We start from the raw sequence: 14,440 nt of genomic DNA, 5'->3' as shown, positions 1-14,440 counted from the left end.
AATTTATATTTTTTTAATTTATGTGTTTTATTTTAATATATATTTTTATTTATTTATTTATTTATTTATTTTTAACCTTTATTGAAGCGACACCAAGTGACAAAGAGATTTATGTACAGTGTTGTACAATATTTACTTTACATCATCATAACACGGCGGGGGGGGGGGGGGGGGGCATGTAATATACAAAAGAAACACATGTCAGTCAGTAATAAAAATCAATGTCCTGTCTTGGTTGCGTTTTTTTTTTTTGAACATTTTTTTGTGTCATATTTTTATTGATGTGCATACAAGAAAACAAAAGGTACTTGCCAACACCATGGCACACTGATGTCAACATTAACCAGGCTGGTAAACATCATTACTTTCGGATTTGCATTTTTTTTTTTTTTGTAACAAATAACAATGAAGCCAGATGTACAATACAATGAAAAGAAAACTAAGACATCGTCTGGATAAGATAATTAAACTAGTGACATAAACATAAGAAAATAAATGAATAATTATTTTTTAAAAAAAGGGAGGGGGAAGGGAATTACATTGTCTCAAAAAAAATCCATAAACATTTGCCATTTATTATAGAATTTGTTCAAGTTTCCTCGCTTCGAATATCTAATTTTCTCTACTTTTAAAAAAGACATTACCTCATTAATCCATTGTGGACTGGAGGGGGCTATTGTAGATTTCCAAATAAGGAGGAGGTGGCGTTTAGCAATCAGGGAGGTAAAAGCTATTACTTCTAACTCTTTTGCAGAGTATTGGGTATACTCATCCAGGAGATCAAAAATAGCAATGTGTGGTGAAATGTCAATAGTTTTTGAAAATACCTTGGACATGGTGTTGAAATAAATAAATAAATAAATAAATAAATAAATAAATATTTTAACATTAACATTATTTTTTATTTGTATTTTTTTTATTTATATTTTTTATTTTGATTTATTGATTTTTTTTTTTTTGTTGCATTTTTTAAAATCTTTATTTATTCATTTATTTATTTATTTCTGTCTTCCCCCTCACATCTCCCTCATTCAGTTCATTAAAGTGATTGTGTGAAGGTGTGTAACTCATTGGTGAAAAAAGCCCTGATGAAGGACCAGAGGTCACAACACCTTGGCTGTATTTTAAATGATTCCCATGGAGTAATAAAGGCATTTTATTTTTACACAACTCCTACAGTGTGCCTTAGAATATTTTTGGAAATCTTTCAAAAAAATCAAGTACTGTTTGTAGACGTAAACATTTTCATCACGGAATGTGACTTTTTCTACTCAAAGACATAGAGAAAACTTTAGAGTTGACATTATTTAACAGTTCTTATCCTATTATTTATATTATTTTACTGGTCCGGCCCACTTTATATCATATTAGGCTGTATGTGACCCCTGAACTAAAATGAGTGTGACACCCCTGCTCTATATGTTGTTTTATGGTGTTCTGTGCTCTGGAGGCTGGAGAAGGTGGGCGGAGCTACATGTTAGATACATGCAGTAGTGTGCTGTATGACTTCAGTTCTGTGTCAGTTCAGTGTATTCAGTGCTGTGCTCCAAATTCTGCACTCTGAACGTTGTCCCAGTGGCTGATTTATATCATTATGTCAATGTCAGATTTACCTACCGGCACCCCCCACCCCCTGTTTGAAAATCTTTAGAAAAAAAGAAAAAAAAGAAAGATACTCCAACTGGAAATCAAACCTGCATCTTCCACATTACAGTCTGATACATTACCAAGTGATCTACATATCCACTGTGTCTCAGACTGACCTATTTGATATCTGATTGCCTTGGTACTTTTTCAGGATGTAAGTTACCAGTCTGGATGTTACATAACAAGGGGGCTGATGGCCTCTGCGGTGATAGACAAACCCATATTTTGTGCCACAGTACTGTGTCAATAACCATTTTGAATAAAAAATAGACAAATAAAGTAGAATGCACAGCAAAACACCTACAATTAACATGTCATTGCACTATTTAAAGTTCATTTATGCAGTTTAACCCTTTCATGCATGAATTATGAGAACCTTAATCAAGATTTTTTTCCTGAGTGTTTTTATTCCTATTTAGGCATGAAAAAAACAATGCAATTGAATTTTTTTTTTTTATGAATCTATTTATCATGTTTTGAGTTACAAAAATGTCCACTCAGCTGGACACCATGTGTTAAATTTTTGAAGCAAAGACACATATTTAAAACCCATCATCATAAAGTGATATACTGTGTGAAAACTATGAAATAAACACATTTTTAATGCAGCTAATCTGATGTTTTCTCACATTTTAATCATACTCCAATACTAGTTTTTAATCATTTCATGGAGATAATACATTACAAAAAAACAAAAAAAAACAAAAAACTTTTTGTTTGAGAAAATTAGCTGTTAAAGTAATGGTTTGAATGTCAGTGTAGATCATAGGTGTCAAACATGCGGCCCGGGGGCCAGATCCGGCCTGCCAAAGGGTCCAGTCCGGCCTTTGGGATGAATTTGTGAAATGCAAAAATGACAATAAGATATTAACAATCATTTTAGTTTAGGTTCCACATTCAGACCAATTCAGTCTCAGGTGGATCATAGTAACCTATAAATACTCACAACTCCAAATTTTTCTCTTTGTAAATGTAAATGTTTTCATGTATTTACACTAAAACAAAGTATCATTTCGCAAAAATATCTGAATAACCTAAACAAATATGAACAACCTGAAATGTCTTAAGAGAAGTAAGTGCAACTTTAATAATATTCCAGCTGTTACTAAATGTTTTGTGTATCTGTAGATCCACTGTGATTTATAAGTTATAATGTACATGTGTAAATGATAAACTGAGGCATAATGTTGTTAAAATTACACATTTTTTCAGTTTGTTCATATTATTCACATTGTTTGAAAAGATATTTTGTAGATGCAAACATTTTCATAATGTAATTTTACTTTTTTCACTCTAAAACATAGAGAAAAGTTTGGAGTTGACATTATTTACACATTATTATATTATAATTTTATTGGTCCGGCCCACTTCAGATCAAATTTAGCTGAATGTGGCCCCTGAACTAAAATGAGTTTGACACCCCTCGTGTAGATGATGCATGAGTGTCCACTGTGTTGGTTGATATCCTCTTGAGATCCGGTAAAGTGAAAATCTTTAGCTTTTTTAAATTAAACAGTCATCTTGACTGGAAACTGCAAAATGCAAGTTTTTTCAGATACATTTTTAAAATTATTTTCATTTATTTATTTTTTTAATGGAATGTCCTTTGCAATGAACAGCATTTTTTTTTTATTATTATTATTAAAACTGTCAAACTTTAGTCCCCTACAGAGGATAAAAATGCATTGCTGGGTCTCAGGAGGACATGGAACTAAAACAACTAAACCCATGAACATACAAGAGAACAGCTGGAGAATATCTGTCCACTGTAATGACCACTATGCATGAAAGGGTTAATGTTCATTTATGCAGTTTGACATATTCCCTTCTCATACAGAATAGTGAATGCCGTATGTTAAAGTTTGTCGTGTGTTTTTTTTTTTTATTATTTATTTGAGTCTGGAAAGTGACCGACTCACAGCGTTTGTCGTTCCAGTTAGTTTTTCACAGCTGCAGCTGATTTACCGGCTTTTACAAACTGTACAAATCTCTTAGGGAGGTTTAAATGCAGCGGAAACGTCATTCACCAAAATAGCTGTAGGTCCTCAAGGGTTAACGCAGAACCAACGTTGCACATGGAATAAAAAAAAAAAAAAAAAAAAAGGAAAAAAGTTGTGCATAAATATATAAATATATAAATATACAGAGTCTTCATGTCTCAAGGCCCCTGTAGTTTGATGAAGTTGATTTTAACCTCCAGTGTATCTGATAACCTTGTTTGCTCTAACATGTAAAGGTCACTTTTTCACATTATGACGCTGGTTTACCAGATACACACATACATTTCACAAACTCTGTGACACACACTCACACACAAACATACAACTCAGAGCACCTGATGAGCTGTGGCTCTGAAGGAGGAAGTAAAAACTTAGCCCATCTGCTATGACAGGAAGTCAACAGAAGCCACATACAGGCATGCTGACGTCAATCAGAGCCACAGGAACACCTCCCCACCACACACACACACACACACACACACACACACACACACACACACACACACACACACACGCACACACACACACACAAACACAGGCTTACTCACACTGATACATTTACCATCATCCAAGTCACACAACTTATCAGAGCAAAATTACAAAATTAAATAACAACATACTTTAAAAACGCTGATCATTCACAGGCCTTTACCGCAACGTATCTGCACATATTCAGCACAAACACAGATGATACACAACTTATTTCACATTGTTGAAGCGTGAAACCGTGCATTCAGCAATAACACAAGCAGACAAGTACAAAATCGTTCGTGTATATCAAACACAAGAACTTTACAGAATTATCTTCATAGATTTTTTGGGATTATATGTAAAAAATAAATAAAAATAAGAAAATAAATCATTATATTTACAGTCTGTCACTACACACAAGTTCATTTAAGGGACCTTTATTTCCATACATGTAAACAAACTTAATTTATATATATTTTTAGACAGTTTTTGTAGAATTTTTTTTGTGCTTTCTTATCAGTGTAACCTTCAAAGTCATCGGTGGGCAAATCATCTACTGATCCGACATGTTTTTAAACTTTTCAACCATTAATCCTATCAATACATGTAAATAATTCCAGTAAAATGCAGTTTCTCATGTTTTCAGTGTCATCAGATATGACCCATTTGGAAGTGAACGTGGAAACATGTGTAGTTTGATAAATGACAGAGGTTTTAGACACTTATATATTTTGCTGAAAACTCACTTTTACTTTAGTTTTTCTCTGTTTTGATATAATAACCTCACAGAATCATCTTCCTAGATTTTTTGGGATGATTAAAAAAAAAAAAAAAGAAACAGAAAAAAAAATGTTATATTTACAGCCAGTCACTGCACACAAGTTTGTTTAAGGGACTTTTATTTCCATAGATGTACACAAACTTAATTTAGATATATTTTTAGACAGTTTTTGTAGAATTTGTTTGTGTTTTCTTATTAATGTAACCCTCAAAGCCACTGGTGATCAGAAGCATCTACTGATCCAACATGTTTAATAATTTTTCAACCACAATTCCTATCAATACATAAAAATAATTCAAGTAAAAAGCAGTTTTTCATCTTTTCAGTGTCATCAGATATGACCCATTTGGACCTTCAGAGGTTTCGTTGAGAGTAGTTACCGTGGAAACACCGTCATCTTCTACAGAACTGATTCAATAATAAAACCCATGTAGTTTGATAAACGACAGAGGTTTTAGACACTGATATATTTTGCTGAAAACTCAATTTTACTTCAGTTTTTCTCTGTTTTGATATAATAACCTCACAGAATTATCTACCTAGATTTTTTGGGATGATAGATTAAAAAAAAAAAAAAAAAAAACAGAAAAAAATGTTATATTTACAGCCAGTCACTGCACACAAGTTCGTTTAAGGGACCTTTATTTCCATACATGTATACAAACTTAATTTAGATATATTTTTAGACAGTTTTGTTGAATTTCTTCGTGTTTTGTTATTCATGCAACCCTCAAAGCCACCAGAGACCAGAAGCATCTACTGATCCAAAATGTTTTATAACTTTTCAACCACTAATTCTATCAATATATGTAAATAATTCAAATAAAATGCAGTTTTTCATCTTTTCAGTGTCATCAGATATGACCTATTCGGACGTTCAGAGGCTTCGTCATGAACGTGGAAACACCGTCATCTTCTACAAAACTGATTCAATAATAAAACCCATGTAGTTTGATAAATGACAGTGGTTTTAGACACTGATATATGTTACTGAAAAACTCACTTTTACTTTAGTTTTTCTCTATTTTGACATAATAACCTCACAGAATTACCTTCCTAGATTTTTTGGGATACTAGATTTAAAAAGCAGATTTTTTTTTTTTTATATTTACAGTCAGTCCCTGCACACAAGTTCATCTGAAGAACCTTTATTTCCATACACAAAAGAGGAGAAAACCCAGCGTGGGAGTCACTTTTAAAGAAAAGAAGCAAACTCCGTAGGTATTTTAGCAGAAAATGACTAAATATGATGTGAGCGCCGATACAAAAATACAGACTTGTTTTTGTGTTTCACAAAAGCTGTTTGCCAAGTAGCAGAGGTTTCGTTTTTATTGGTTCAACTTTGATGTCAATACATGTTGGTGATGTGATGGTTAACTCAGTTTTTTTCAGTTTCATTATTACTCATGTGTCTCTACTTTTATCGTGTGAGCACATGTTGGCCACTGTGTTTTCTGAGTGTGTGAATGTCAGCCTGTTGTTTTATTTCAATAAATGCGTACATCTGATATACATTAAACTGAGATCTTACTTCTCCATAAGTTATTACATGTAAATAATTGGTGTAAAATACAGTTTGTCATCTGTTCATGGTCATCAGATATGACCCATTTGGATGTTCAGAAGCTCTGTAGTTACCATGGAAACACCGTCATCTTCTACAGCATTGATTCACCAGTAAAACCCATGGAGTTGGATCTATGACAGTGGATTTTACATTCAGTTATTGATATTTTTGCCAAAAAAAAGTAACTTTTTCTTCAGTTTTCTCTGTTTCTAATCAAACAACCTTAGAGTTTACTGTTAGCTTTAACCAACATCTACATGATCAGTAAATTAACTATAGGAAAATACACGATGTTCACTGAAACAAATGTGAATACAGAGGATAATGTTATAACAAATGGTGATAAATCACTTAAGAAAGGGTAAATAAAGGGTAAATAGAGAGAAACATTCAACTGGGAACAGTCACTAAAGTAGCACTGGGTCTTTATGGGTTAAAAACAAATAAATAAATGTTAAAATCAATTCGGAAACGAATTGGGAGCCAGGGAATTGATGCTCAAATTGGGTCGATATGGTCCCATTTCTTTGGCACCAGTTAAAAGTCGAACAGCTGCGTTTTGAACCAGCTGCAATCGAGCGAGTGACGTCTGACTAAGCCCGACATAAAGTGCGTTCCAGTAGTCTGACAGTAATGTGATAAAAGCATGGTTAAAAATCTCAAAATGATACAGAGGAAGAAATGATCCAACTTTATCCAGCTGTCTCAGTTGAAAAAAGCTGGACTTCAACACTGATTTAATCTGTGCATCAGGTTTAACCCATAAAGACCCAAACAGCCCCTGGACACCACAACCGTCTACTGATGTAAACGGTTCAATACCTGCTGATCCACTAATCCTATTAACACAAATAATTGGTGGAAAATACAGTTTGTCATCTTGTATATGTAAGTGTATGTATATGTGTGTATATGTATGTATGTGTATGTATGTATACGTATATGTAAGTGTAAGTGTATGTAAATGATTGTATATATATATATATATATATATATATATATATATATATATATATATGTATATGATTGCATATGAGGATGTGTGTGTGTGTGTGTGTGTGTGTGTGTGTGTATATATATATATATATATATATATATATATATATATATATAGCTGGTTTAGACAAAGGGGTGAGAGCTAATAAGCTATGCTTCTTCTCACTCCTTTGCAAATATGACTCTTTTCTTTTTCTTGTTATTTTTTGCTTCCTTGAATTTTCATTTCTATATTATGTTTTGCAAAGAAGTCAATTACACTGGTCTACAATTTTTTAGACACGATTTGCTTCAGAGATTAAATGTGCTAAATGTTACATATTTTAATAAGATTAATTGGAAAATAAATGACAAAAGTGGCGGTTTGCTGATGTTTTCAAGGTATATGATTAAGTGTTATTACACATATATATTGGTTTATGTACATTTATATAATAGTTTGACAAATCTTCCACTAAATAGAACCTGTAAAGTGAATGTATTCTAATGTGCAGACAGTGTTTTGAAGTAGATCTTGTAGCTCTGACACAAATATTCCTTTTGAGTCAAACCCATTCTCTCGTTAATTCTTGAATTTCACATTTTGACCCAAGGCTGTATCTTGGAAAGTTCAGCCAACCAGCATTTTTGACTTGATTTTTCTTTATCAGTGACTCTCACGTGGTAAAATTTCATTTCTTTTATTCTGGAAACATTATCCTTGTAAACCAGTGTTAGTAGCAATCAGGAAGCTTGTACCATTTCCATAATTGAAATAAATCAGTAAAAAAAAAAAAAAACTTCATTCAGAGGCTCCATAGTTACCGTGGAAACACTATCATCTTCTACAACATGGATTCAACAGTAAAACCCATGGAGTTGGATCAATGACAGTGGATGGAGATACTTGGTTTATGTTCAGTTAATGCTATATTTTGTGGAAAAAATCCTGATATTATGACAATCAACTTTAATCTGAGTTTTTCTGAACATCTACATGATCAGTAAATGAAATATGGGAAAATATCAGATTTTCATTGAAAAAATGCAAAATACAGAGAATAATGTAATAATAAATGCTGATAAATCAATTAAAGGTTAAATATAGAGAAAAATTCATTTGGGAACTGACACAAAAGTAGCACTGGGTCCTTATGGGTTGACATCACTGTCTGGCCTTACATTCAGGTTTACTGGTGTTAGTGTCAAATATTGATGCAAAGGACCCAGATCAGTATCGACTTTGGAGGCATCACTAGTATATGACCTCAGTCTTTTTATCACTCAGGTGTAAGAAATTTAATAACATCCATGCTTTAATTTCTGCAACACACCATAGTAGCTATTTCACAGAGTCTGCATTTTCCTCTATCAGTGTTCCATAAATCTGATTATTGTAAATGAGAACACATGAAGGTCTGTGTTTATTTCACTACATACTGTAGGTCAATAAGTATTTTTTGGTTGTTTTTAGGGTCAGCATGTGTATATTCAGAGATGACCTGTAATTGCTTCTGCGTATATAGTGTTCTTAGAAGGCAGGAGAAGGTTTGAGGTTTGAGCTTAAGAAGAAATTTTTTTTCCCCACATATAGGTCACACACCTGCTTATAAAAGTGACTCATTGAAATTAGATGAGAAATGGAAATGTGTTGTACGTGGTCACAGAAATGTCTTGTCGGGACCTGAATTGCAAACACACTGACGTATTGCAGAATAATGCGGCTTCGGTAACATGTATATATGACTATACTGTAACCTCCTAAACTACATATTTACAGTCAAGGAAAATATTATTAGACCATCAAAAGTCATCAAAAACAATGGTTATGCAATCAAGTACTAACTCCTGTGTGTATCATGTGACTAAAACAGACAGAAAAGAAAACATGGAATGCCTAAAAGCACTGTTTTTGTCAGTACAATGCCATAGATATTGATGGAAGAACTGAAGTGATTTTGGTTATTATCAAAAAAACATGTTAAATGGATAGATATCAGCTCTGAAATTAAACTACTATGAGCTATTTTTGTTGTCATCATTATATTTGTCCAAACAAATGTCCCTTCACTTTTTTTTTATTAAAAATCACTTTATTAATGGTTAGCTTTGTCTGACTTAACAGTATTTTCCTTTGTTTTTGTTCATTTTGTTTTTATTGGAAAAGATGACAAAATATTTTCAATGTTACCATTCATACATATGTTATCTATTAGAGTCCTTTTTGTATTTCTTAGTTTAAACAGTTTCAGAAAAAATTATTAGACCATCAAAAGTCATCAAAAACAAAGGTTATGCAATCCAGTCCTACCTCCTGTGTGTATCATGTGACTAAAACAGACAGAAAAGAAAACATGGAATGCCTAAAAGCACTGTTTTTGTCAGTACAATGCCATAGATATTGATGGAAGAACTGAAGTGATTTTGGTTATTATAAAAAAAAAACATGGAAAATGGATAGATATCAGCTCTGAAATTAAACTACTATGAGCTATTTTTATTGTTATCATTATACAGGGATTGGACAAAATAATGGAAACACCTGACATTGTGGCATCATAGAAGGTGTTTCCATTATTTTGTCCAACCCCTGTATTTGTCCAAATAAATGTACCTTTAGTTGTACCAGGCATTAAAATGAACAAGAAATTGAAGAAAACAAGGGGTGGTCTAATAATTTTTTTCCGTGATTGTATCTTCCCATTTCTAGGTCAGAATTTGCAGCTTATTTTCGGTACAAATGATCTAGAAATGAACTCTAATAATGTGCAACATGAGCAACCAATGCATTGCCACATATGCAACCAATGTTTTTGTTATTATCATTATATTTGTCCAAACTCCTGTGTGTATCATGTGACTAAAACAGACAGAAAAGAAAACATGGAATGCCTAAAAGCACTGTTTTTGTCGGTACAATGCCATAGATATTGATGGAAGAACTGAAGTGATTTTGGTTATTATCAAAAAAAACAAACAAACATGGAAAATGGATAGATATCAGCTCTGAAATTAAACTACTATGAGATATTTTTATTGTTATCATTACACTGGTCAACAACAAATTTATTGTTGAAGTTTTTTGAGCTGATTTAGGATCATTTTGGTGTGCTGAATCCAAAAATCACATTCATTTTGCTCAATCTGGTCAACTTTCTGAACTATGCTACATATTGGCTTTTGAACATTTTTGCTTACATTTATGGGCATTTTCACATCATATGATACAAAATTCTTTCATATTTCTTGCAATAAACGAGTTCTGAAGATTTTACTTTTGCCAATTTATGATTAATGTTTTTTTTAATATTACAGGTGAATGAAATGGCTTCGACTAGAAGATCTTGCAAAAATAAGCCTGACGTATTCTGCTACATCTGCGCTGAATACACCATTGTACCTAACAGGAATCAAGTCAAAAAAACCTGACCTGATTGAGAAAAACAGATGTCATTTTTGGATTTAGCGGTGCAAAATGGTCCTAATTCAGTTGAAAAAACCTAGACAACTTGCAAAAAACATTTTTTTGTAATCCAGTGTTATATTTGTCCAAACAAATGTACTTTTAGTTGTACCAGGCATTAAAATGAACAAGAAATTGCAGAAAACAATGGGTGGTCTAATATTTTTTTCCGCGACTGTGCTTGCTATATAACACAGTTTAACAGGGTTGTATGAGTAGAGCACATTAAATGTAAAAAATATGATCCAAAATACACTTTTAACATACAGCATACTATACTTTAGTAGGAATATTACACTGGGTTACAAAAAATGTTTTTTGCAAGTTGTCTAGGTTTTTTCAACTGAATTAGGACCATTTTGCACCGCTAAATCCAAAAATGACATCTGTTTTCCTCAATCAGGTCAGGTTTTTTTGCTAATTTGATTTTGAAAAATTTGATCTTCTCACAAAATTGATTACATTTTTGTGACTTTATCAGCTGATTTTTTTTATATAGTTCTCACCCAAAATAGGTTTTAAGGGAAAAAAAATCATTTTCTAACAGGATTCCTGTTAGGTACAATGGTGTATTCACCGCAGATGTAGCAGAATACGTCAGGCTTATTTTTGCAAGATCTTCTAGTCGAAGCCATTTCATTCACCTGTAATATTAAAAAAAACATTAATCATAAATCGGCAAAAGTAAAATCTTCAGAACTCGTTTATTGCAAGAAATATGAAAGAATTTTGTATCATATGATGTGAAAATGCCCATAAATGTAAGCAAAAATGTTCAAAAGCCAATATGTAGCATAGTTCAGAAAGTTGACCTGATTGAGCAAAATTAATGTGATTTTTGGATTCAGCACACCAAAATGATCCTAAATCAGCTCAAAAAACTTAAACAATAAATTTGTTGTTGACCAGTGTTATTAATGAAGTGAAAATGTGCAAGAAATTGAAGAAAATAAGTGTAGTCTAATGATTTTTTTCACGACTATGTCTCCGATTCTGAAGAAAATCACAGCAGAGCAAATAAATGACCTTCGCTAAGAAACTGGGCACACACAGCTTCCATTATCCAACTATGCAAACAAATAAAATATCCATCAAGTAAACACATGTTCACATATTGGCCACAGCTCTCACAAACTGTGCCTGCGAACACGTACTCACACACTGCCTCTTACTGGTGTAGACATGTACATGCACACACACACACACACACACATCTAGTAAAACACACAAACAGCTGCTTAAAATCAAATGTGGTGAAAGAAGAAAAGGGAGGTTTGACATCTTCGCTGTTATCTTAGTGTGAGTGGCTTCCACAGACTTGTGTGCGTCTGTGTGTGTTTTTTTCTAAGCTACTTGTTGAATTGTGTTTGCACAGAGTTAATGATCTTGACGACAAAATCGTCTGGATTACAATGTCGGCGCTGGAGACAGATGGCAAAAAAAAGTGAAAGTCATCACGTACGCAAATTCATGTGAAAAGGACGTGACTGAGAGAAGAAAGGGCATGAGGAGGAAAAGAATAATGAGGGCGAGGGAAAATGTTAAGAAAGCACAGTGTTTTCGCCAGATATAAACCAGGTTTTTAGAAGGAACAGGTTCTTCAAGCGGCGTCAGAAAAGTCAGATACGTTAGATACGAGGAGATTCCACTGAGGTTCTTACCTGGGAGACAAACTCTGGTGATCGGAGGTTGAGTTGCAGCTGCTGGGGACCTCCTGCAAAAACAGAAAGAGAAAGAAATGAAAAAATGTTATTAAAAAAAAAAATCAGTCATAGAACTACAGTTAATAGTCATATGGTTACTCATCTCCAAATATGTTGATTATGAATGTTCTTAATAAACTGGAGGGTTAGGAGTTAGAGTGAGAAAATAATAATAATAATAATAATAATAATAATAATAATAATAATAATAATAATAATAATAATAATAATAATAATAATCTCCTAAGACCCAGGAAATGTCAGCAAAGTACAAGTTTTTTTTGGTTTTTTATTAAATAAGTGCCTATATTGGAAACATCATGATGCAACAGTTTTTTCAGATGCAGTTTTTAAAATTTTTATGGAATGTCCTTTGTGGTGGACAGTTTTCTATTCTTTTTTTTTTTTTGTATAAATTTGTGAAACTCTTGTCCACAAATGTGGACAGAAAAGGCATCGCTGGGTCTTAGGAGTTTATTATTATTATTATTATTAATAATAATAATAATAATAATAATAATAATAATAATAATAATAATAATAATTATTATTATTATTATTATTATTATTATTATTATTATTATTATTATTATTATAGTAGTTTATAGTAGTTTATTCAGTCATGATAACACCAAATATTGTACACAGTATTGACATTTCACGCAAAAGAAAGAAAAGAATCACAGAAACACAAAATCAAGAATCATGTGTTGAATAATGTGTTGAATAATGACTGATAAGGTATAGACAGAAGCAAAGTGCTTATCAAAGCCTATCCTATGTTGCAACTTTTTAGGCTACCAACCTCCAAAGAAACAACAACAAAAGATAATTAATCGCATTTATAAGCTTCAAAAATAGCTTTACAAACCATTTTCTTAAAAACCAAAAAAGAATTACATGTTTTTAAATTTATGTTGGCATCATTCCAAAATTTAACTCCAATAATGGACACACATCTCCTTTTCATACCTTTTTTAGCTTTTTGTACAGTAAATTTGCAAACACCTCTGAGATTATATGGAATGTCCTGAATTGAAAAGAACCTCTGTACTGGGTCAGGAACCATTTTTGATTTTGCTCTGAACATAATTTGCATTATTTTATAATAAAAGAGATCATAAAATTTCATCACATAAGAATTTAGAAAAAGTGGCTCCGTGTGAGATTATTATGAGATGAATATTATTATTACTATTATTATTATTATTCAATTTTTTATTTTTTATTTTTTTGCTTAAATCAAGAATTTTTTTTTTGCTTAAATCAAGCAACAACAAAAAATCTGCCAATGGAAAAAGTGAAAATTATCTAGATAAGATTTCTTGAAATAAGACTTTCAAGATCTATTGTCTAAACATCAGTTCTTATATCTCACTGAAAAGTTACTCTTTAGGTGATTATGTCTTATTTTAAGTGCGATGAGATATTTGGACTAGAAATGAGAAAAACACACTTGGTAAGATTTCGATTTTTTCCAGTGTGTGATGATTGACAACATATATAGGTCACTAAGAATAAGAAAAATGACTGAAATGGGGACGTCGTATACGAACAAAGGCTTGTTCAGGGTTATGCTCTGATGCTGCAGCAGTAAGAGACAGTTTATTGATAAATTTCCTTTCAGGCTTTTATTGAACATCTGCGGAGAAATATTTGCAATGTGTGAGTCCATTAAAACACTTGTCTATGCCTGCGAGTGTCTCTTTTCTTCTCTGTAGGTGTCAGAGCTGAATGTAGGTCAGACAGGCTTAAGATACTCAATGCAGCAAAAGGAGTGTTAATATAGCCTGAGGAACAGCGCGGAACACTTAGCATCTTTGGAAAGACACA

General features: G+C 32.4%; 1 protein-coding gene across 3 annotated transcripts in view; it reads right to left on the bottom strand.

Moving 5' to 3' along the window:
• pde4ba (phosphodiesterase 4B, cAMP-specific a) overlaps window positions 1–14,440 on the bottom strand; it is a 586,891-nt gene that overhangs the window by 156,254 nt on the left and 416,197 nt on the right. For all 3 annotated transcript variants that reach the window (XM_030131421.1, XM_030131422.1, XM_030131423.1), the window contains one exon: window positions 12,566–12,618. In XM_030131421.1, the coding sequence (XP_029987281.1) occupies window positions 12,566–12,618 (53 nt within the window). The remainder of the gene's footprint in view (window positions 1–12,565; window positions 12,619–14,440) is intronic.

This window comes from Sphaeramia orbicularis, chromosome 4 (assembly GCF_902148855.1).
Source record: "Sphaeramia orbicularis chromosome 4, fSphaOr1.1, whole genome shotgun sequence".
Classification (NCBI taxonomy): domain Eukaryota; kingdom Metazoa; phylum Chordata; class Actinopteri; order Kurtiformes; family Apogonidae; genus Sphaeramia; species Sphaeramia orbicularis.
This window is presented reverse-complemented; position numbering and strand designations above follow the sequence as displayed.